The sequence below is a fragment of the Octopus bimaculoides genome, chromosome 21 (genome assembly GCF_046866305.1).
Source record: "Octopus bimaculoides isolate indiv1 chromosome 21, ASM4686630v1, whole genome shotgun sequence".
NCBI lineage: Eukaryota > Metazoa > Mollusca > Cephalopoda > Octopoda > Octopodidae > Octopus > Octopus bimaculoides.
The window spans coordinates 36,187,850-36,214,229 of NC_142948.1; the positions used below are offsets into that span (position 1 = coordinate 36,187,850).

The 26,380-nt window shown below is 35.1% G+C and overlaps 1 protein-coding gene across 2 annotated transcripts in view; it reads right to left on the reverse strand.

Moving 5' to 3' along the window:
* The window catches only part of LOC106875700 (PH-interacting protein), a 49,944-nt gene that overhangs the window by 12,669 nt on the left and 10,895 nt on the right, over nt 1-26,380 (reverse strand). For both annotated transcript variants that reach the window (XM_014923977.3, XM_052975444.2), the window contains exons 9-24: nt 14,743-14,843; nt 14,018-14,189; nt 12,812-12,951; nt 11,413-11,569; nt 9,985-10,119; nt 9,213-9,341; nt 8,191-8,416; nt 7,442-7,624; nt 6,660-6,810; nt 5,037-5,124; nt 4,272-4,406; nt 3,735-3,781; nt 3,134-3,356; nt 2,324-2,581; nt 1,523-1,647; nt 170-252 (exon numbers count right to left, since the gene is read on the reverse strand). In XM_014923977.3, the coding sequence (XP_014779463.1) occupies nt 170-252; nt 1,523-1,647; nt 2,324-2,581; nt 3,134-3,356; nt 3,735-3,781; nt 4,272-4,406; nt 5,037-5,124; nt 6,660-6,810; nt 7,442-7,624; nt 8,191-8,416; nt 9,213-9,341; nt 9,985-10,119; nt 11,413-11,569; nt 12,812-12,951; nt 14,018-14,189; nt 14,743-14,843 (2,353 nt within the window). The remainder of the gene's footprint in view (nt 1-169; nt 253-1,522; nt 1,648-2,323; nt 2,582-3,133; nt 3,357-3,734; nt 3,782-4,271; nt 4,407-5,036; nt 5,125-6,659; nt 6,811-7,441; nt 7,625-8,190; nt 8,417-9,212; nt 9,342-9,984; nt 10,120-11,412; nt 11,570-12,811; nt 12,952-14,017; nt 14,190-14,742; nt 14,844-26,380) is intronic.

Genomic DNA, 26,380 nt, shown 5'->3' on the forward strand with positions numbered 1-26,380 from the left:
AATAATGTTTTAATTTCAAAACCTTCTCTTGGAAATATCTGTAGTTAAGGTTACATACATACAGACATCTCCACACTTAATGGAGGCCGCAAATGAGCCACACACCCATTCACCAGCACATACACAGCCTATTCATCAACAGACAATTTCCAACCAAACAGTTACATACCCGATTTCCATTTATGCTTCATTGCATTGTCATATGTTTGCTTGAGTACCAAGAAATCAATAACATCAGGCATGTCATGGTATCTGAAATTAAATTGATGGAACACAATAGAGTGCACGACCAACTTGACAGAAGGTTTCATTTGTGTGTGTGTGTATATATATATATATATATATATATATACATACATACACACATAAATATATACATACGCACACATACCTAATACATACACCTGTATGTATTATGTATGTTGTAAGCATTTCTTTTTAAGTCTACAAAAGTATCAAAACTTACAGAAAATATTCACTTAGCTCAAGTAATTTACATTATTGCTCTTCTCAACATATGAACTTTGTGGCTTAATCAAAATTTACTTATTTCAGTATGAGAACACATACATACCACAGAGCTTAAACAAAGGAAAATGAAGTTGACATATATATATATATGTATATATATATATATATATATATATATATATATATATACACACACACACATCATTTGACATGCTGGCATGGACTAGACGGTTTGACTGGAGCTGGTAAGCCAGAGAGCTGCACCAGGCTTCAGTCCTGTTTTAGCTCCATTTTCTACAGCTGGATGCCCTTTCTAACACCAACCACTCTACAGAGTGTACTGGGTGTCCTTTTCATATCACCAGTTTGTATCCCTTTACATGCCATATAAATAAAATTATGCTGTTAAAGAGACACGTTAGTCACTTTATGATAAATATACCATTGCATGAATGTGGTGTATGAATCACTTCATTTCATATTGCTCTAGTCAACTCAGCAGGCAAAAATGAATAATCCTTCAACAAAATGGCATTCTCTCAGGGAAGTGGCAATATAGAATACCTCAGAATCCAGTAAACAGGCCTCTTGAGCCTGTGACTTAGAAAGAAAATTTAATTTTTTTTTATCATTAATATTGCATATTACATTATCAAGAAGTTTTGCCATCCATCTGCAACCTTGACTGGTGCAAACAGTTACACTCATCTTTTAGTCTTCAATCAGATGAAGTGAAACTGTGCCATAAGTGCATGTATTTTTGAAAGACTAATACGCTGTCCTTTCCACAGTGTAATTGTTTCAGCTTCAACACTTAATCATAGATCAAGTGACCTACCAAAATTTGTACATCAACCAGTTGAGATTTTATAGATAACATTTATGAGAGCCACTCAGACAGAAAAAACCAAAAGGCTTGCCTATTAACTGAATGTAAAAGTTATGTGTGTAAATATATATATATATATATATATATATATATATATATACATACACACACACACACACACATCAAAGAAAACGGTCTCTGGTCAGTAAATAAATTACTTACTTGATGCTGAAAGCACCTCCATTTGCACGTCCAGTCTCAGGGTCAATAAATGCTAGTTTTAAACAACACAAACGAGGTGGCCGGATTTCGTATTTTATACCAACAATTTTCATCAATTCTTGTTCCTTGAAACAACAAAAATAAACAATGAATAATGTCAGACAATATTTTGTCATTAAAACAGAAAAACACTGAAACATTAACTTTTTCTATCCGAGGGGTTTTTTAACTGAATATTTATACACTATAATTTACAATGGTATCTACTTTGAGTTCTACCATTAAAAATTATTTCACATCCTTCAAACTTTCTAAATTCCTATGATGTAAAACAATTTTTTTTTTGACAGACGTTAAATAATGATGATAATATGTGTTTCAAATTTTGGCACAAGGCAGCAATTTTGGGGTAGTGGGTAAGTTGATTACATCAAGCCCCATAGCTCAACTGGCACTTATTTTATCAACTGCAGAAGGATGAAAGACAAAGTCAACCTCAGCAGATCTTGAACTCAGAACATAGACAAAATACCATTAAGCATTTTATCAGGTGTGCTAAAAACTCTGCCAGCTCACCTATATATATATATGTGTGTGTGTTGGAAATAAAAACTACAGTTTAGAATTTTTTTTTTAGTTCAGTAACACAAGTTCAGTTCCTGAAGACAGAATACTTATATTCTGAAACTGCTGGGAACTGAGAGAAAAGGGTAAGTGAAGTATTAATATAAGTCAAACAATACCCAAGGTGATGAAGTTAGAGTGACCGCCACCCCCTAAAATGCTAAAGTGCAGACTCACCCTGAGGTTTGGAATTTTATGCCACGGTTGATTTTTATAGGGATTCACTTTGTAAACATTGTTCTTTTTCACAGCATGCACATACTGCTCATGGCCCTGTCGGAAATAGATAACTTCATCCCCCATTTGAGGGACATAAGGTGCCTTGCGTGGGTAGACATCGGTCAGCCACTTCGGAGGAAAAAAATCATCAGTAATCCCATCGTTATCATCATCATCATCATCGTCATCATCACTGCTATTTTTCTCTGGACGCTTCTGGAAGGAAAGAGACAAAAAAGAATAAAATTTCTTAAATGTCTAAAAGCTTTTTTTTTTAATGGCTATATGGTATCAACAGTCTATCTCAATGGTTCTCAACTTGGATCCAGATAAGATTTTGTTGAAATTTATGTACAATGAATTCGTTAGACTCCTATAATCACAAAGTATTTTAATTTCTTTTACACAATTCCTAATAATATTTAATTACAAAAATATAATGGGATTTTTTTAAACATCAAATGACAATGAGGGTCTACTAGAGTAAAATAGGAATGATAGGGATCCACAGACAGAAAATGGTTGAAAACCACCAATCTAGCCATTCCAAAGATAAAATCCATTTTGAACAAACCTTAGTCATTCACAACCTTAAAATGTTCATAAATTGCGCTAAATCATTCACGAGTAACAGAATACAAACATTTTATATAGCAGATCATAATTTTAAATAAGAAAGAAATCTGAACACAAGCAGATAATTCTGCTGCCTGTACAAAACATTTTACTAGTAAACCCAATGGAAACCAATTATGTTGACAAACTGACCTTCTTTGCTCTTCCTTTCTTTTTCTGTGCAGGCTTTTTCTTTCGTTTCTGATATTCCTTTGTTAAATCACTACCCTCTGCATCATCATCATCGTCCTCATCATCAGAAGTTGAAACCACTTTTTTCTTTTTCTTTTTCTTTTTGGTTTTTCGTTGAGATCGTTTTGGGGGCTGTAAATTTATCCCCTGGTCGCCCATCCAATCAGAATACTCGCTAGATTCACTGTAAAGATAAAATGTACAAGGTTTTTTTTATTATGCTGACACTAGTGAGGTTGTCAAGTAAATTACAAGACAGAAGAAAGCTTCCTTGACTAAATGGGAGCAACTTTATGCTATAGAAGAAAATGAAGTAGGGATAAGTAAAATATGAGAGAAAAGGGCCAGGACTGTGCATGACTGCTTACATTTTAGAAGAGAAGGTGGGGGAGGGGGGGGGGTCAGGTGGAGGAGCAGAAAGCAATTAAAATAGTGGTAATGTATCAGAGTTGACCTTCAAGGTACAAGGTGCTAGAATTGAGTAGGGGAAGCAGGGGGATATCTGTTAGAATGAAACAGAAGAAGAGAAATGATGATATAATAAAACAGGAGTTTACTGTACCTGTTGCTATCATCCCATAATTCTGTTCCAGAAGTACTGCCATCTTCCTAGAAGAAAAGAAAGAAAAAGATTTATAAGAAGTTCAACAACATTCCTCATGCAGTAATTTCTTCATTTAGTGTCAAGACATTGTGTTACAGACCATGCTGGAGCACCTAGATAAGTTTTCTCTTTCGTCATCAATCAGTGAATCAAAGTAGGATTAAAAAAAAAAAAAAAGAAATAAGCAGAAAAAGGACCCTAACACTTTACTAGATTTGAGAAGGATATTTGCATGGCAATCTTAACTGACCATTTCTTCATATTCCTGTATTTCAAAAACGAACTATGAGGAGGACTTCTGGGAGATGATTTTCTTAAGCAACTTTATTTAACTCAAGAGATTCATTAAAAAAATCTTACAGTTCCTACATTAGTGACACAGCCAGGCCTGTGCCTTGTTATCGTTTAATATCAGTTTTCTATGCTGGCATGGGTTGAACAATACAATAATGTACCTATGTTACTGTGCCTATACAACAATAAAGCTATACTTACTTCTTCCGTATCATAGAGAGCTCTGGCAGTAAGACGGTTGCAACTAGTCTCTTCATTGTTGTTAGCCCGTGTTCGATAGCTGTGATTTGCTGTTCTTCGAGTGCTCATATAGTTGGTTGTACTAGCAGTATCAGACTATAGTAAGAAAGAAAAATGTATCATTGATTTAGTTATTTTTATACAAACACCACTTAATAAAAAATCAATAATACAAATAATTTCAATGAATATTTCAGGATGCTATTTGAGTAAGCATGATTTGTGTAATTTCTTGAGTAAATGTGAAATGAGCAGATATAGAGGAGGAAAACATTTAGAGCACTGACACAAAATAAATCAGCTATTTTATAAGTAGTCGTGTAAAAAACACATAGCTGGAAAATTTTATGTGTTGGAATATAACCAAAGGTAATACTGCCTTTTACATAACATTCTCAAGATTTATATAACTGTTTGTGTTTGTGTACATAGAAAGAGAGAGAGTTCTGGTTCTCAAACAGTGCAGTTTAACTTTAAGCTAATTCTTTTCTCTTTTCAACTTTCCCTACAAAGTGTGCCAGTAGTTTTTCTCTTTTTTTCTTTTTAATGCCAGATCTCTGGTATACTACAAAGTCTATCAGAGAACCAATGATATAGAGAAAGGATTTTTATATAAACTAAAAATTATACCAGATCATTGATGTCTCTTATATATAAAATAATGTAAGCAAACAAGCATTGTATGCATCCGTATATGTAGTGATATGAAATAGATAATATACTAACTCCTTGATGCAGTGGTTTCTTCTTCTTTTCCGTTACAAATCGTTTTATTTCTTCTTCAGTAAAAGCTGAACGAGTTTCTTCTCCTGATCTGAAGTCAAAAACTTTGACTTAAGAAACACAAGCTATTATTACAGATATGGTTATACAGATTTAAATAGGGAGATTATAGCTAGAGATGGTGGATACAATAGCTAGAGAAATAATTATACAGATATATAAACTACAAAGAAATATAGATATATCGTCTGTATCGCATGCATTGACCAGACTATTATATGTTATACATTGCTGGTCACAATGCACTTCTAATTCCTTGTTGACTGCACCCTTTTCCATCTTAAATCATTTAACTAAATAATCTTCCTATCGATGTAGAATCCATTTGTTTAGGAACCTTGTGATGTGCTCAACCCAGAGCCACTTTGGTTTTCGATATACTCTGATCACGTTCACCCAACTCTGTTCTAGGATTATCTCATTTCAGACACGATCTCGTAATGATATCCCCAGCATAGACCCTTCCAAAGCCCTTCACCACTTGGCCAACTGATGTTTTTTCCTTCTTCGTAGTAGCCCATGTCTCACTTGCAAATAAGAGCACAGGTAGAACAGAGCCGTTGAAGAGACTACTGGCATTTAGGGTCTTGTCCAGCTTTGCTTTGAGCACATCTATCGAGGCAAATGCCTCCCATCCTACCAATATGCAGATGATGACATCATACTCAACATCAAAACCACAAATCAGCTGATAGGGCTGGACACCTTTGGCTCAGTAGTACTTAAAATGAACCACATGGAAACAAAATACCCGCGGCCTGAACATGTAGCACAAGGCTAAACAGAAGTAGAAAGTGATGAAATCAAGAAAGTAAAGGAGTATGTCTAACCAGGAGCACTCAGTGAAAGTATACAGAAACATGGATGCTGAAATCAAAGATTTATACAGCTACATGAAATAGCCAGATATATTAGTCAAAGCATACATCCATTATTTGCCAAGTGACTGTTCTACCAATTACTCATAGTGTATGAGTCATCTAATGTCCGTTTCTCATGTTGGCATGGGTTGGATGGTTTGACAGGAGCTGGACAGCTGGAAGGCTGCGCCAGGCTCCAATCATCTATTTCTGAGCCCTTCCTAATACCAACCACTTTACAGAATGTACTGGGTGCTCTTTAAGTGACACCAGCACCAGTGCTTTTTGTGGCCTAAAATACATTTTATATATATATATATATATATAAAGTGTAGTATATTGCCACTTAAGTGTGGCTGACCCCTAGGGGTGGATGTTACTGTTGCTTTTAGCCCCAGGAGGACATCTCCTCCAGCTGGCTTATCGACACACGACTGTGTCCTGTTTTAACATCCACCCCTAGGGGTCAGCCACACTTAAGTGGCAATATACTACACTTTATCGTGCAGTTACTGTTAATACTTCATTTAGAGAATTAACATTGCTTATATATATATATATATAATTCCTTTTACTTAAACATACATATAATACATATATATATTATATGTATGTTTAAGTAAAAGGAATTAGGACAAATTCAATAATGTAAAACAATCCTTTCTAAATTACAAGCAAGAATGTTAACAATTTCAATATCACTTACTTGGCTTCATAAGGATCCATTGCATGCACAATAACTCTCCGACTCAGCGCTAGAATTTCACTGCGCGTTGCAACTTGAGAAATATACTCTAAAGACTGGCGGACACCTATTGTTTCTCCATTCCTCCGCATACCAATAAGGTGATTGGCACCTGAAATAAAGTAAATAAAATATAATTACAGTGAAACAAGGTTTATCTTGTAATGTTTTCTCGTTTTGAACGGAAAGACACAACTTTTCATTTTGTAAGGACATTAACACTGCATTGGGTACATACAGGTTAAAACCAAGCCTATGTCAGTATTATGTGGTCAGCTTGCTAAGATGATCAAACAAGCAGGGGCAACAATTTCTATAACCATTACTTGAGCTGTGTGTGTGTGTGTGTGTGTGTGTGTGTGTGTGTGCGCTCTCTTGGTTAGAGGAGGAAAAGCAGCACATGACTCTGCAGGGGCCTCCAAGATTTTCAGAGAAACATCATCAGCATTTAACATCCTTGTTGATATAAGTGAGATGGTTCAGCAGGAACCAATGAACCAGAGGGCTGCACCGAGCTCCAACCATAGGCTTTGAGATGGATTTTACAACTGGAAGCCCTTCCTAATGCCAACCACTTCTCATTTCACTTTGTGTTTTGAGTGAAGAGGTTAAGATGGAAAAGCTTGCCGAGAGCAGAAAAACTTGGCTGTGAAGTTCTTGGTTCAATCAAATGACACAAACTAGCAATGTGTGAAACTGTGAGATGAACAGGTAACAAGAAGAGAAATAATCTAGCAACTTACGCCTCTGTACTGGCTGAGGTCTGACTGGTGTACTACTACCTTGGATAGCCAACCTTTGGTCTTGTTCTCGTTGAAGACGCACTATCATGGCATCTAAATTCGGCCAGTCTCGATCAAGTTGTCCATTAGCATCTACACCAACCTCACCATCCTGCGGCAGGGGATCTATCACTTCATGGTCACCTAATCAAATTAATTATGCAGGAATATCCATTATCAATCACAGAAAAACAAACTGCTTCAACATAACAAAAAAATAATTAGTTTCAGAAACACTAATTACTGATTAAATAAAAATTGGTAATCTTATTTTAAACACAAATATAAGTCAATTATCAAATATCTTAATTGCTCCACTATTAATGCTTAACCCCAGATCAATGATCAGAGGCACTTTTAGCATGACCACCCCATCTTTGTGTATATCTTGACTATGTCCAATATGTTTTTCCATTTTTAAAATGGTAGGAGACTTCCAGATAGAAATCCCAAAATACAGAAATTAAGTGAAGTAGGAAGGCTCAACTGGGACTTGAACATCCCTTGAGACACCAAGATATAACTTCTCTATAACAGTAACATAGATATTGAAGTATCAGTTAAAATAGGTCCAAAAATCTACAAGAATAAATTTTAAAAAAAAGAAACAAGAAGAAACACCAAGGCAACGGACAAACTTTCTCCAGATCAGACCATTTAAAACAACTTCTGCACCACCATTACAATGGTCCATGTATTACATTACTTACCTTCTTCATTGACTGCAACTTGAGGTACAAGTTGTTCATCTTTGCAGTGCTCTCTACCTGGAACTAATCTCTGCATAACAGGGCGGTAGGGGTTACCATCAATATCCACCAGGAAAGGAGCTGGCATAAGGTGAGGGGGCTGCTGAGTCTGTTCATCCAAAACATAATTGTTAGCATCTCGAATTAATGGACGATAATCCGTGTGGAAAAACACTTCCATTGGTACCTGAAGATTGAAGTGATGAGACAATTGTGTAAATTTACTTAAAACACATAGGAACACCATTTACTATCACCAAAAAATACATATACACACATACTAGCCTTAAAAACACACAACATTAATTATATGTGATTTTAATCACTTTTAATGTAAGCTTTTATGTTGATTAATATAATAAAAGCTACTATCAAATTAGAAGACTGGTTCTTGAAATACAATATATATATATATATATATATATATATGACACACATACACACATATATATATATATGGTAAGCTCTCCCATCATAATAGACAGATGAGGGCCCCATAGCTTGGTATCTTTATTTTAAAGTGAGTATGTTGCATGGAGCTGACTGGTGATCTTGAGTAGGTTTATAGCCTCCACTGTGAGAAGTGAAGCTTGCCTCATTGTCGGCAACAAATTCATGAACACCATGATATTACTTGAAGCAAGTTCTTAGTGGTGCCTCTGCTTTACATGTCATGAAAGTGTTGTGCTCCTGACAAATCTTAACATAAACATGAAGTTTCATCATCATCATCCTAATATGAAACCTATTTTACAATTCACCTCCCTTTTACACAAGAAGTTAATGAACATGGAAATCTATGGGAGAATGCGTTTTACATTACAGTACCACACATTACAACATGACTTCCATGAACATAACTTTCTATGACTTTAAGGATGGATAGATAAATACATACACACACATACATACATACAGACAGACAGACAGAATATAGTTACTCTATACAGTAATCAAAATTCTATATCTGTGCTGTTATATACCTTTTTGTGTCTCTCGTGAGATCCAAATCCAAATAACAATAGATGACCATGAGAATCTGTAGCAGCAAACACCTGTCCATCAGGTGAGAACTTTGTATCAAATACTGCCCCATGACCTTGGCCTTCAATCTAGCAAATTTTTGAAGAGAAATAAAAAGAAACAAAAATGTAGTTTATCAAACACCAATGAAAGATTATTTATAATATTCAACATAAAACAAGGTTTAGCACTGCAATAGGCAAGAGAACATTTAAAATTTCAGTAACTGTTCTCCACCTTGATGCAAATGGGTACCACACTCCACCTCACCTCAAAAGAGGTACCACAGTACACTCCCACTGGCTGAAGTGGGTACCCACAAAGTTTATTTCACCATAAGTAGCAAGGACATTATACAACATACTAAAATTTTCTTTAATTTAACACTGGCTTTGAATTCTACATTAAGAAATATAATGTAAATGTTGCCTACGAGTGATGAATGAAAGAAGTAACATAACATCAACCATTTAGTAATAGGGAAGGAAGAAGTATGAGAGAGAGAGAGAGAGAGAGAGAGAGAGAGAGAGAGAGAGAGAGAGAGAGAGAGAGAGAGAGAGAGAGAGAGAGAATTGGATATTAACTTGACACAGCATCAGTTGCTAGTGAATGATACAAAGATGTTAAAGAATTAAAGAGGAAGAGAAAAAAATCAATGACTAAAATTAGATTTTTTAATGAAAGCAACAACTTCAGAAAATAACTATAAAAAAAAAAACAAGAAAAACCTACCATATTAAAATAGCTTTTCATTTTCTTGCCAGTATTTAAATTCCACAATATAATGTTACCATCATGGCCTGCACTCAGCAACAAACGGGAATCAATTGGACATTGTTCCAAAACAAAAACTTCATCTTCATGTCCCTATAAAGACAGTTAATAAAAACACAAACATCTGTATACTTTATACTCATATAGGCATACATACATCTTTTACTTGTTTCAATCATAGGACTGTAGCCATGACAGGGAAACGCCTTGACAGGTTTAGTAAAACAAAGCCACCCCTGGTTCTTATTTTAAAATCTAGTACTTATTTCATCAATCTGTTGCCAAACCACAAAATTACGGGGATGTAAACAAGCCAACACTGGTTGTCAATGGGAGGGGGTAGACAAACACACACACATGCGATAGGCTGCCAGAGTTTCCATCAACCAAACTCACTCTGAAGGCATTGGTCATCCAGGGGCTATAGTAGAAAATATTTGTCCAAGGTGCCACATAGTGGGACTGAACTCAAAACCATGTAATAGCAAAGCAAGCTTCTTAACCACACAACTATGCTTGTATATATATATATATATATATTACACACACACACACACACATATTTTACTATATATATATATATATATATATATATATATATATATATATATATATATATATAAGAAACCAAATTCTGTTAAATTCTTTCTTCTATTCATTTCAGTCATACGACTACAATCACACAGAGGTACTGCCTTGAAGGGCTTAGTCAATAAAAATAACTCCAGTATGTCAAGCCTGTTACTTATTCAAACAATCTCCTTTTGCCAAACACCAAAGTTATGGCGGACATAAGCAAGCAAACACTGGTCGTCAAGTAGTGAAAGACAAATACAAACATGCACACCCAACAGGTTCCCTCAGGGCTTCCATCTATCAAATCCACTGACAAAGCATTGTCCAGTCCAAAGATATAAACCTTTGCTCAACAGGGCTGAATGAAAACCCACATGGTTGTAAAGCTAATTTTCTAACACCTCAGTTATGCATGCATCAATAAACTAAAGCATGAACTGAAGATAGAAAGGCCTCGTGTTCTGGTGTCTTTGCTTTCAGTGCTCAGAGTTCAAATCCCAACAGGATCAATTAAATAAGTACTAGCATATACCCCTTTAATACATTCTATCAACCTTCTCACAGATTTGTGGCTTCATTTTAAACGCAAGAAATTAATAATTTACTTAAAGCTGAAAAATGTTTGAAACCTTAAAATTTTCATCATAAAACTGTCATTATCATCATTCAATGTCCACCTTCCATGCTAGCATGGGTTGGACTGTATAAACAGTAGTTTACACTGTCCAAGAGTTTGATTAAATGCGAATAAAAAAAATTTAAAAAAAGACTGCAATATATCATCACAAGAAATTTAATGATAAAACTTACTTCGAGTATATGCAGCAGTTGACCAGTGTATGAATCCCAAACTTTTAGCGAGTAATCATTAACAGCAGTGATCACAAAAGAATCATCTAGATTCCAACCAACCATGGTCACTTTATATTTCATAGCTTTGCTTTCTTCACCTTTTCCAGAACTTACACTAAATACAGGAAAGAGAGAGAGAGATGGGTGAATAGAAATAATAAGAATTCTGTTTTCAAATATTTGTTTTTTTAAATTAACAAAGCCTTCATAGAAATTATTGAGTAGAAAATTCGGGGCTAATGCAGAATCACACCTCTCCTTGAAAAATGCATTAAAAAAAAATTTTTTTTCTTCAGATTCCTACATTTTAGATGTTGGAGATTACAACTATGCAAAAAAAAAAAAAAAAAAAAAAGATTTTTTTCAATTTCACCCCCACCCCCAATTAAAAATTTTGATTTTGTTTATTTTAAAGAGATTGTAGTGAATTGATGGACATATGCAAATTGAAATTAAATATAGACAGAAACATTAAAGTGAAAAGAATTTGCGTTTTTCTTGTGTTTGCCTTAAATAATCTTAAATAATAATTAAATGTAAATTAGATAAACACCATTTTATGAGAAACAAACATTGATATGGTTAATAATTAATGTTATAGAATTTAATAAAGGGGCCAAAATTTGAAACCAAGATTATCAGGAAGTCTAAGTCAATCACCTCCTATAAGAACTCAACAATTAGAATATTCCAAGAGACAAACACACACGGTCTCTCAGATTTCACAGTACAGAAACATGTTAAATGGTTTAAATATATTCTAATGCTTATACTTAACTATATACTAACTTGATAAACTATATACAGATAATCCACATAATCCTGTTAATTACAGGATTTTTATAGCTTTGTTCCCTCCATTACAACATTCAAAGCTAATAACACTTGCGAATCACTGCTCCTTCCCTATAGAAATACTGTATTCTAATCCAATACTTTTTTTCTTCTCATTACAACATGTTCATAATATTTTACAGCTTAACATTAACCCTTTAACATTTAAACTGGCCATATCTGAGCAATATATTCTGTTTTGAGTTCAAACTGGTCAGATCCAAGCTCCCTCTCACCTATCCCGTATTGTCATAGCAAAAATAAACAATCACATCATTGAAACTACGAGATAATGCATGGTTACTTCAAAACAATGTGAATGAATCAGCCTTACATTTGACAGAGTAATCTGAATAATAAAAGGGTTAATGGCAATTGAATAACGAAAATAAATCAAACAATCTTAGAAATAAGTTGAACCACGTAACAACAAGCTTATTAATTCCTGCCTGCCTGTGTGCATGTCTTACTCTTGGAGAGAAAGAGAGGAAGTGGCAGAGAGATTACAGAAACACTAAGTTACCTTGGTAATTTTGTGCTCATATTAAGAACCATTGCTTTCCATTCCTGGCGTTCGTATCGCCAAACTCGTGCAGTGCCATCTCGACTCCCACTGACAAACCGAATACTTCTGTTACTATACTGAATGCTGTCAACACGATCCTAGGAAAGAGAATAGCAAGTTGAAATGAAAACGTTTTACAATGATAAAAATGAAATCTCATTTCCATATGGGAAATACAAGGCTTCTTCAGTTACCATGGAGCTAATCAAGCAAACAACCATAGTCTAATCTCGTACACTATATTACTGAACATAAATCTTTACACTCTTCTTAACCCTGTCACACCGTATTCTCATTGTAGCGGGAATAGATTAAACATCTCTGCCAGACTCCAGCAAAGCAGTAATGAACAACACACACAAAAAAAAGCCTACAATCCTCACTCTTGAGCTATATATGCAACTATTTAATTTTTTGCTCAGGAGCCCAAGTGAAGGGTAAAGTTAGAGATAGGGGACCTAGGTCTGAGACAGTTATCATACAAGACAAAAAAATACTGAGCTTATGGAAACACTATCCTCTTTTAAAGTAAAAATGGTGTTTGTTCCCCCCACTTAAACAACCAACCACAGACAGAATAAACATTGTGATGCTTGAAGAAAAGCTCACTTCTCAAGCCATAAATCTGAGTATTATTATTATTGTCATAACAGCATAAAAGAATGGTGGAACCAGAGGCAATGTTTACAAGAAGTGGTTCTGCTTTCAACAGAAATGTCACGACTTTTCATCATCACAAAACTAGGCCTTTGCCGTTCCACCAAATCTTTTGACTCATTTCTTTCCCCACAGCAAACCATAAGATGCCTGCACCAAACTGTCCCTTCGCCAACAGCCAGACATATCTGCTAGCAGAAGAATATGCAAGAATAGTGAAGATATTTTTATGACAAAAGTTTCAATTTATAAATATTCTTTTACTCTATTCTTTCAAATACAATTACAAAATTTGAGGCCTGATAAGGTACCATCAAATTCAAACTGAATATAGTATAGTTTGATTCATATAAAACAATGAGCACAATTTCTTTCTATGTTATCTTTTAAAAAATACATAATTATTTTATGAAATATACATGTGCTTTAAATTTGTAACAGAAACGACCAGTGAAAATAATGTAAAATCACAGTTTACCAACAAAAGTCAAAACATTCAGTACTTACTGTGTGGGATTCTAACTCACAAATCTTTTCTGGTACTGTTGACATAAAACAATACACCCTCACAACATGATCAGAGCTTCCAGTCGCCAGGAATATTCCACCTGGACTAAAGGAAGAACACAACATTTGCGCACCAGCCCTAGACCGTTCAATGAATTTGGTAGGCTTTAAGCTGTAAAAGATTGAGAGAAAACAGTAAATTTGAAATATAGAAAACCATACAAGACTACAAATATGGCTAACAACATATCCTGGAGAGGTAATCCAACAGGTAGGACTAACTTTTTTTTATACCAAACCCCACCCCAAGAGCAGCCTGACTGTGAGATAGAAGAACCCATTTTAAAGTGATCTACATTAAAACCTTCCATTGAAATTTCATGCCAATTTATGTTCCATACACCAAATTAATAATGACAGGGTTATTTTACTAAATTCTTCATTATTTGAAGAAAAAAGTGTATTTCAACAGAAATATAGTAAGAAAAGGGTCAAAGTCAGGCAATAGTGCAACCAGAAAATACTGGTCTTGTCTAAGTAACAATTTACTAGCCTACAGTCTAGAAAGTTACTTTATTCATTCTAACCATAATTTAAGAGCAGAGATCTGCATGAAACACTTGGTTACACTTGTCATCTGATCAATGAAATTAAGAAAATTAATTAGTATTTGTAATACAGTTAATTACATTCACTCATTAGGACAGAATACAATATATACTTACTTGAAAACATTGGTTGATGCCTTCCATTCCCAAAAACACACACAGCCATCCCCTCCAGTTGAAGACAGGTAACGAATGTCGCCTCGTGTCTGAGGTGAAAACTACAAAGAAATATAAAAATATATGCATACGTTTAAATTGTAATCAATGAATGCCAAAAGAGTTTCTCAAGCTCACACAAAAATAAATCAAGCTTTCACATAACACCCATCAAATATTCTTTTGCTGCCAGTGCTGCAAAGAGTCTTTTTTCTCTTAACCTGTTCCTGTCTTTTCATTAATTACTCATTAACAACCACATTTGGTACTACCACTTCAGTTTATACACCTTGGTTCTCTCCTATTTTTCAACATCACGTCAACAGAACTTCCAACCTATACCTGTATACGCTCTATCAACAGATCTTAGTTATATTAACAATGATGATCAACAAATTCTAATAAAGTGACTAATACGTCTCTTGGTTCTGAAAATACACTGAAGCTATAGAAATGCCTATGCAATGCTGAAGAAATGCCGTTTGTCTTTTGTTTTAAAGTCTTCAATAGGTTCTTAAATTGGTAAGTATTAAATTACATGCAAACAGGATAACAGTTAAAACTGCACAAGATCACATTTGCAGGACAATTAAAATGCAGACTACTTCATCCTTGTCCCATTCAGGAAATGGGTTAATAGATATCAACCTAAGCAATATTTAGTTTTATTGTAAAATAATTCTAATTTTGCCCCCAAGAAAGAAAGCATGTTGGCCTAAAAACAACCACATCAAGGAAGGTCTCACAAATCCTGGTTTTGTTTCACCTGCTAAAATTAACAGCATAATTACATTCAATTACACCCAACCATCTTAAAAGAGAATGATTTTGTATAATATAGTCCTAGATACACTATGGTTGGAATGTTTTTTACCATAGGTCTGCTTAATTAGGGAGCTAAATAATGAGGTGATGGTCATATTATATAAAAATATGTAGATATTTAGTATTTTGGTATCTGGTTGTTACAAATATACACTTCTTAAATAATATACATGTAGACATTATTAAATGCTATGAAAGAGAAATATTGGTTTTAAGTCCAAATAGTCAACTTGTTAGGTCTATGATATATATATCATATATATATATATATATATATAAATGCACATACACACACACTATAAAGGCATGTAATACTGGTTTCAGCCATTACACAACGATCATACTGGGGCATCACTTTTAAAAAGTTTTAACCAACCATATTGACTTGAGTATTTAAGCAGGGGCCAACACAGACACACGAGTTAACTTGTAAATGGGCCTCTGCACAGCTTCCATGTACCAAGTTCCACTCACAAAATGGGGACAAGCTCAGACAGTAGTAGAAGACATTTTGCCTGAAGTACAACTCAGCAAGACTCAAAGTTAGGTAGGTGAAAAGCAAACTTCCCAACCAAACAGCCATGCACATGTCTCTACATATAAATAAATATCATTTAATGTCTGCTTCCCATGCTAGCTTCTCAAGAAGGTAGGATAGTTACTATTAAAGAGTGTACAAATCACATCTCTAAAAGTTTTAAGAAAAGCCTTAAATGGTAGTACCATCTAATTTAATCAATTAAAGGTATGTGAAATCATAAACAATTAAAATAAGTCACATCGTCATTATATTAATTATGTACAAAAATGAAAGATCAATAAGTGCTGCATAGTTATCAATGATTGGTGTAATCAAGGTGAATCAGCGGGCTGTTAGTCTAAGGTTAATGGTTTTTCTTCTATTATCAGCACTGTACAGTCTCTAGACCAATCCACCTCGTTATAAATAGATACAATAAAAAAATTCATGTCAATGCTAAAAGCAGTGTGAAAAGGTTTCTGCTTGGCAAATGTCTCATTGACTTGCAAATTGCTAAGCTAAAACATTCCCACAGATATAGAAAAGAAATGGGAATTAATGCCATCCCTCTTCCTAGAAGAGAAGATATTTCCTCTTTTATAATCAAGGTATCAAAAAATACTGAAAAAACTGAAACCAAAGTAATTGTTTAATCTGAAGTTTGAAGGGTATATATTTGGCAACAAGCAAAAATATGTAAGCTCACTTATATTTAAACAGATCTGATAAGAGAAACTAAACTGGGTATAAGAGGAATCAGTTATAGAGTGCAAGAACAAACAGTGTTGGTATACAGATGTGATGCCTGTAGAAGATAACAGATAGGTAAAGAAGTGTCAAAATATCCAAGCAGAAGAGAATTATGGAAGAGGAAATTCAAAGAAAACAAGAGCGGAAGTGGTGAATGCTGATCCCAGGAAGTTGAATGTCACAAATGAACACGACAAACAGGATGCTGTGCTGGAAAGGACCCATCCAACCCATGTAAGCAGAGAAAAGCAAAATGTAAAAGTGATGATGAAAAGATCAAGTGGATAAAGTTTGATCGTGTCAAAACACATTGCATTCATCTTGCCTTGCAGTCAACAAAGACCAAATAAAGAAAAGAAATTAAATGTCTGTCCAGTGCAAAAAATAGCAGAATCGGCAGAGTAGCAGACAAAATATTTTGTGATGTTAAGTTAATGGATAAGTTCAAGTCTTAACACTATTAAACTTAGCCTTTCATCTCTCCAGGATTGATAAAATACAACATATTAGGTTAATCAACTACTCTCTGTCCATAAATGTGGTTGTGTGCCAATGACAGATCAGACATTTTTCATACCTAGTCTCCTAGAATAACTACAATGGTTTCACTACCATCTTAATATTTGTGGGAACTGTAAAAATTCTATTGCTTCACATTTTGTATTGGTAGAATAATTTTAGTCAAATCAGTGGAACTGGTAAAACAAACAGCAAAAATAGATGTTAAAATAACACTATTACATCTAACCACTCATAGTCTGATCCAACAAGGGAGCCTTTATACGATCTCTTACTCTTGATAGAAATAGCAGCAAATTTCCATTAAATCACAATCTACCATCTTAAAAAAAGACATAAGAAAGAAATAGTCCCAGATACAATTATGTGTGAATACGGAATGGGGTAGGATGGTCATAACTGGATCAAGGTTGAACTGAGTCTAAACCACTGCCCATGCCGTTTGGGGCTTCCAAACGGTTTAATAACTAATGGTACAAAGATAAAGGGATTTAAAAAATAAGAAAGTGAACTATTGTTGCTTATTCCTGAGTGAGCTCTATGGTCAAAGATATTCTGTCTGGCACTGGGGCACTATCCCATCTCTTCAGACCATTTTTCTAGAACTACATTATCTAGTATGTCCTTCCTTTCTTATAACGATGGCAGGAACTGTTTTGAGGGACACTGGTCTGTTATTTCTAGCAAATCAAAGAAGCCACCAAAAAGCTCTCTCTCTCTAGTTTGGGTTCGACTGATAGGCCTTGACTAACAGTAAAATGTTACAATGAAAACATCTTATTGAAAGTTTAGTTTAAAAGAATGAATAAAACAAATATTTCAGTACTAGCGTTACTACTCCCCATGCTTATCTTTCCTACAAAGCAACCTATCTATTCAGGTCATATTTCTTCACCTTTTACTGTGTTAAGTCACTGGATTATAGCTATGCTGGGGTACTACTTGAAGGGTTTAGTCAAACAAATTAACCCAAGAACTATTTATTAAAAGCCTGGTACTTATTCTATTGGTCTCATTTGCTGGACTACTAAGTTATGGAGACATAAACAAACCAACAGTTGTCAAGTGATGAGCAGGGGAAAGAACAAGCACAAAGACACACAAACAAAAGGGACTGCTATAGTTTCCACCTTCCAAATCCACTTACAAGGCATTGATAGGCCTGGGGTTATAGAAGACACTTGCCCAAGGTGCTGCACAATGGGACTGAACCCGAAACCATGTGGTTGCAAAGCAAGCTTTTTAACCATACAGTTACGTCTGCACCTACATGATAAAATTAATCTAATGGAGTTGTTTGTGCTGCAGTTTATATTATTAAAGACAGTGTTTGGAATGCAAAAGTTTTATAAAAATGCTGCAAACTCAAGACTCTTAACACACCTATTTGAACAAAGGTCAACACAGTAAACAACTTGTTCAGCTTAAGTTTCTAAGAATTGACGAGTCAAGTTTTTGATAAATAACCATTTGTTACTCTGAAGGTGTGAACACCAGCAGTTTTATTGACAAATAATGAACAGAATAGGCTTTCTTCTAGGATTCTTAAGACAAATTATGCTAACAAATACACAGCATTTTAGTGTCCTCTCGTAATTTAAACAAGATCACGCCTAGAGAAGTCAAGCAACAAACAAGTTATACAAAGTTTTGTGTGTGTGAAGGCACATTGCTCAGAGTGTTGGGCTCACATCATGAGGTAGTGAGTTCGATTCCTGGACCAGGCTGTGTGTTGTGTTCTTAAACAAGACACTTTATTTCACATTGCTCCAGTTCACTCAGCTGTGAAAATGAGTTGCAACATCACTGGTGCCAAGCTGTATCGGCCTTTGCCTTTCTCTTGGATAACATTGGTGGCATGGAGAGGGGAGACTGGCATGCATGGGCAACTGCTGGTCTTCCATAAACAACCTTGCCCAGACGCGTGCCTCAGAGGGGAACTTTCTAGGTGCATCCCATGGTCATTCACGACAGAAGGGCGTCTTAACCCTTTTACTCTTTATATATATAGTAACGATTTGTAGACACGTGGTATTTCATTATGCAACCATGCTATACAATTAAGTACATTAAATGATTTTGTAAGTCAGCACCACATTCTACTGCATCAGCAGTGCTTTTTACATTATTTTATTAAGGTTATTTTTACAGATATTCTATAGAAATTATAGCCAGCACTGATTTTTGCTACGTTACATATCAAGACGAGACGAGACTGCTACTGAAGATTTTAGACCTCCACATAGAGTATCATCAGTCTCTTTCGCATTCATATATCAACAGTTTAGAACTAATTATAAAAAAATATGAAACCATTTGAGGTAGATCTGGCCAGCCCCGTTAACAGCAACAAAACCCGGATTTAAAACACTGGATCATGATATTCTACGCTAATTTAGTTAATTTTGTCAATCTCCTTTTCAGTTTGTAAGATAGAAATTTAAAGTGCCTACGTGATAACTGTAAACCTACTTTTGAGGCACTCTGTGTGTGTGTGTGTGTGTGTGTGTGTGTATATATATATATATATATATATATATATATATAGATAGATAGATAGATAGATAGATAAGTAACACATTACAACTGTTTCCATAACTGGACGATATCATTTATTCCATATCTCACACAATGTAATCTCATCAATTAATGTAATCTCATCAATTAATGTGTGCATATATACCAAGATAGTATATTAAATTGTACTGGTTAAAATGTCTGAGTAATTTGAAAATTGCATAAAAATACTCCTGTAATATCCTGGTATTTACAGCAACATACACACTGAATGAAATATCTTGGCATTATAAAAAGTAGGCTACATAAATGTGACTGTTAAATACTGTTTTACTATATAAGGTAGAAAAACACAAGCAGGATATGCAGAAGACCTGCAATGAGTGAAGATGACTTGAGTGTGATCCATTAAATGTATCATGACTACAACTTGACTGAGTAAAACAGGGTTATCAAAATAGGTTGGTATGGACTTGGAGAGAAAAACAGGCTGGTATGGACTTGGATAATACAATAGATAAAAAGCTCCTGGTGGTTTGATGATATAAGGTAATCAATGGGAGAAGTATATGAACGAAGAGTAAAAGATTAGTAATCAGACCAGATATGAAAATATTGAACATCAGTGACAGCACGATTGAGATACATAAAATGACACTGTACTGTAAGGTTTATTCAACTCATACCAACACTGAAAGATGAACGTAATCATAGTGGTTGTGTGTGTGTGTGTGTATCTACATATATATATATTATTGCTCATATATATATATATATATATATATATATCATCATCATCATCATCATCATCATCGTTTAACGTCCGCTTTCCATGCTAGCATGGGTTGGACGATTTGACTGAGGACTGGTGAAACCGGATGGCAACACCAGGCTCCAATCTGATTTGGCAGAGTTTCTACAGCTGGATGCCCTTCCTAACGCCAACCACTCAGAGAGTGTAGTGGGTGCTTTTACGTGTCACCCGCACGAAAACGGCCACGCTCTAAATGGTGTCTTTTATGTGCCACCCGCACAAGAGCCAGTCCAGGGGCACTGGCAACGATCTCACTTGGCTTGCCGGGTCTTCTCACGCACAGCACATTTCCAAAGGTCTCGGTCATATATCATGATATTCTGTTTTCATGCAAGGACAGCTGACAAGTTCAAAACAGTTAACAGAGATCTGATCATGTACATAAGTTAAAAGTTATATTTTAAAATAACGCTTGATAGTAGGTTCGCTAAACACAGAACCAGTTCTGTGAGAGAGAGAAAGGCTATATTTCACCAAATCACATTCACTATGTCACAGCTAGACATTTCATCAATGTTTGAGGAAACACACACAATGATATCTTGAAAAAAAATCGAAGTTCAGTTACTCAGCTGGGACAAGAAAGCGAAGAATAATAACCTAATGTTTAACCTTTCTGACACTAACCTGCCTAAGACCATGCTTGGCTTTACGATGCAAATTTGCTGTTTTAAAGTGATTTAAATTAAAACCTTCAATTAATATTTTGTGTTAATTTAGGTCTCAAACACCAGCATAACAATGAGAAAGTTATTTTACTAAATTCATTATTTCCAAAATTAACTGAAATGAAGGCAGCATATTTCAGTAGAACTATGGCAATTACAGTGTGAGACTTGAGTTTGGATGTCATTTAGGTTTTCTTTGCGTGGTTACTGAACAATAATAAAAGACAAAAAAAACCCCCAAGGCTTCACTTCAGTTTTATGACATTTAGCAAAGTGACAGTAATATCGGGGCACGTGCTGTAACAGTGCATCGCTGCATCCACTATTTGTTGGTGATTGCTTACTCATGGCAGATGACACTTTTGCACCACTCGGGCAACAACCCTATCACCCATGGGTCTGTTTGAGTAGTCGTTGCTGGTGAGGGTTTTACAAGGTCAAAGTGCAGATCCAATCTGAATCTTTTTTTTAGTTGCCTTTTACGATAAGCAGAGCAAACGTTGGGTCTATTCTTTGACATGCAAAGGAGAGATAAAAATTTTCCCTCTAGATATGATGTGAATATTGCAACTAACATTTTTAAATGACTTGGTGGCATGTATGGCTACTGTAGAAGTAAGTATTATGTCTAACCCATTAACAGATTAGTCTTGTCAAATGTATGCTTGTTTTGGATTAATCATGCATTATCTTGTAGCTTCAAGATTTTGATCATATATTTTTTAGAATGTCGGTAAGGTAGGTGTGAGAGGCCAAGATCCAACTAGTTTGAATATAAAACAGGGAGGATATATGGGCTGGATATGGATGGTTCAAATGCTAAAGGGCTAGAAACACAAATGTCTGCAGCAGACTTGAGTCCATAATCTACGAGTTGATACCTTGTACACTCAACCTACCCACTTGTAGAAGAGAAGAAAAGAATGATAACAGACATATGTAGGAAATCAATGGGGTTAATGATAGAGTGTCAAGGGAGTTATAGTGAGAGAATTCTAAGGAGATGGTGATAAATGATAATAATGGTATAAAGTACGGTGAAAAGAGCAGACTCAATAATGTTGGCTATCAGTTATCTGGAGTTGAATGATCTGTAAAATAGGAATTCTCTAAAAGCAAGTGAAAAGACACACACACATCATAATTATCTCAATGGAAGAATGTATCCCTTATCCTATTACAGATAAAGTAGATAAGAACTGAAGTTGTTATTTAGCCCAAGGTTAGCACTAATCAAGTCAATTTATGGTAAAAAGTATTCTAGCCATGACCATCCTGTCTTTTTCAGGCAACATTATTCAATGTGTCCTTCCTTATAAAGGTAGCACTTTGAGTGATTTGACTGCTATGTCTAGCAGTTTGAATGACCATGCTGAGGCTTCCTCATTGGCTCAAAAGAGATGAGTAATGCACTTTTCAATAGTGAATACATGTACTTTTAAAAGACTGAGGATGTAGATTTTGAGAGGTTAGTGGAAATAATCTGATAACAGGCTGAGGTAAGTCATTGGAATTGGTAATTTTTTTTTAAGGAAGGAAGGGCAAGGTATATATATCGTAGAAGAGAGACATTTCCACTTTTAGCTAAATATTCCTGGTGGTTGTGAATAAGATGTCCTTGAGATGTAAGGCCAATGAAAATATATTTATATGCTTAAATTTCTGACAAACATTTCTATTATTGTCCATAATAGATATAAGAGTAGAATCTAATTTGAAAGAAATTTTCTTGCGTTCAATTGTAGCCTAACCATACATGACACTTGATGCTAACAAGACACAAAAAAGCGGGAGGGAAAGGCAAAATTCTTCAACTTCATTTAACATCCATGTACCAACCATGCTGGCAAGGATTAGATAGTTTGACAGATGTGATGGACCCAAAGATTGCATCATGCCCCAGTGTCTCATTTGGCATGACTTCTATGAACAAAAGCCCTTCCTAATGCCAACCACTTTCCAACATGTACTGGATGCTTTCTTCATGCCACCAGCATTAGTAAGGCTATCATGCAGTTTGCAAGACATGATTAACGATCCAAAACACATCAACATATATCTGTCTACAACACTTGACATTTATACAGGCTGAGTAGTGACATGACCAAACCAACATATATAGCCATTTGCAGGTAGGTAGGTGAGTGTGTGTGTGAGTATCTGTCCGTCCTTGTCAAGGTATCAAGAGCTAATTGTAAATGCCACCATTTTGCAAGTGTTGAAGTTTGTTTGCCAGTCCACCATGAAAACATGTCCTAACTAGGCAAAAACATTACTTCGCTTAGAAACAGGTGAGAGTTGGTGACAGAAGAGCAGCCAGCTGTAGAAAAAAATCTGCTTCAACAAATCTCAGTTGACCAATGAAAAAGAGATGTTAAAATGATGATTTACGTTCATTAAAAGAAACTTAAAAATAAAGTTACTAACCAAACTATTTAAAGATGCAATCTAAAAAGGAAACATTTAACCACTGCTTAGTAGTTTTAATTAACTACTTTTGCTTCTAATGAGTACTAATAACATTTTAATTATTATTTAGTATTAATTTAGTACCCATCATTTACTTTTAATGAGTGTCGCACTACCCACAACAAAAAGACTAAACCAAAACATATTTGAATAACGACTGAGTAAGTTGCATTGAATATATTTAGTTGATTGACTATTGTTAAATAGGTAGCTATTTTCTGAGGGAATGTATGGACACACAATACTCTCATTATGTTCATCATGCATTACAAAACAGCCTATTTTACAGATTTTCATTTATATATCTCCATACTAACATATATCCACTTATCTCTCACTCACTCTCTCATATATATATATATATAGAGAGAGAGAGAGAGAGGGAGAGATAGAGAGAGAGAGAGAGAGAGAGAGAGAGAGAGAGAGAGAGAGAGAGAGAGAGAGAGAGAGAGAGAAAATATAGGTATGGCCCATGTGAACATGGAAAAGTGGATGTTAAATTATGACATATCTTATTTGTTTGTCACTAGACTGCAGTCGTGCTGGGGCATGGACTCAAAGAATTTTAGTTCAGTGAATTGACCTAGTAAGGGTTAAGGGAATTTTGGTCATATGAAAGCAAACCATCAAAAGTGGGATATACAAATGGATTATCTGCACCTAAACATTCAAAGCAAGGTTTCAAGCTCATCTCTAGATGTACTGTATGAACTCCAATATGAGCACTTGATACTGAAATAGTATCTTATGGATGAAATAACTTGTTTACAATAAACTGTTCATTTAGAAAATGACACATTTGAAAACTTTCTTTTTCATTCAATATAAAAAAATATATATATATATATATATATATATATAAATTAATAGAATAACAAAAGAACTGGAGTTACATAATCACTTTCATTAGCTTACAGATGTTTCTGCTATGAGAAGCACAGCATTCAGAGCTGAGTGTTTGTGCAATATCTTAGTTTCCTCAGAGCCAACAATGAATCTGATCCTCAGGCATTTATATGAAGCTTGATGCAACAGTCTGAGACATGTTTCAGCTTCAATAATATATATTTTACTCTACATTTCGGATTCAAGTGCTGTTTTTTGTACCTTGTTTTGCACCTAAGTGCCCATGTGTGTATGTGTCTCACATCATCATGAAACCACTGGACATTACTGTCCAGAGTCCTAAGGTTCCTTGGGCCAGTTACCTGGTGTCCATCACATATAAGTGGCCAAGATCACAACATTACAGGGTTTCTCATTTACAGCCGAGTAGACTGAAGCAATGTGAACTGAAGAGTTTTGCTCGAGAACACAACTACCCAGAGTCAAGGAATCAATACCATGATATTGTGATTGCAAGCGCAGCACCCTAACTACTATACCACATGCCTTCACAATATTTGAAGAGAAACTTTATTAGAAGTGATTTTTTTGTATATAATAGATTGATGTAGATATCAGTAAATTTAAAACTTTTGAAGAACAGTAAAAAAAAAAGCAGTGGTTCCATGTACAGTAGCATAACCTTTACAAAGGATATGATGAACATTAACAGACATCTATGTCCGACATTACATGACTACCTGTAGACACACACATATTTTATATACAGCAATTCGATTACATATGACTATACAGAATGAAACAATGCAAAGTCTAAACCGAAATCCAGGAATCAAGACACAGGAATTTCTTTTGTACACAACATTCAGGATACCCCTTTTTTTTTTTTTTAGTTTTTGCATTGTTTTCCTTAAATTCATTATATTTAAGAGAGGGAAGATTATCATAAACTGCTAGAAATCTTTGGTGTCACAGATATGAAGTTGAAATTAGAGATTTGTACAGGAACACACAAGAGGAAGGGAATCAACAAAGTAACAATCTCTTGGAATGTAGGACAAAATGCCCACTTTTCCATGCTTGCATGGGTCACACTGACTTGGCTGAGGTAAACTTACTATAGCTGAATGCCATTTCAGACACCAACCTCCACCTGTTCCCAAGGAAGGTAATATTTCCCTATGAACAGACATGTTTTCACAGAACATTCCAGCTATAACTCTGTCCTTTTCTCAGACAGCAATCAAGGCCTAATATTATGCTACATGTCCTTTCTTTATGAAAGCAGTCATGTATCAGTTGAGGAAGATATAGCTGCTATTTCTAGTAAGTCTGGCAAGTATATAGGGTTCCCTTGGTTTGCCTTTTAACATGTATTTGCAGAAATGGATAAAGGATTGCAAAAGATATGGCCACTGCCCCTCCTCTAATGAATAAATAATTTTTTACAATGTCTATCGAACTGTTGTAACTAGTTGGCTTTACTGAAGTCAAAGCAGGACTGTTATCAAACAGTGTCTAGCAACTATCAAGCAATGGTTATAGGGGAGAGAGAAAAGAAGAAAAGAGAGTCTGAAGATATTGATTTGGGAAGTCAGTTGTGCTGCAACTTTACCTTCACAGCCACTCCTACATCAGATGGGCAGAGAGTCTAAATAGATTTAGTCTAGA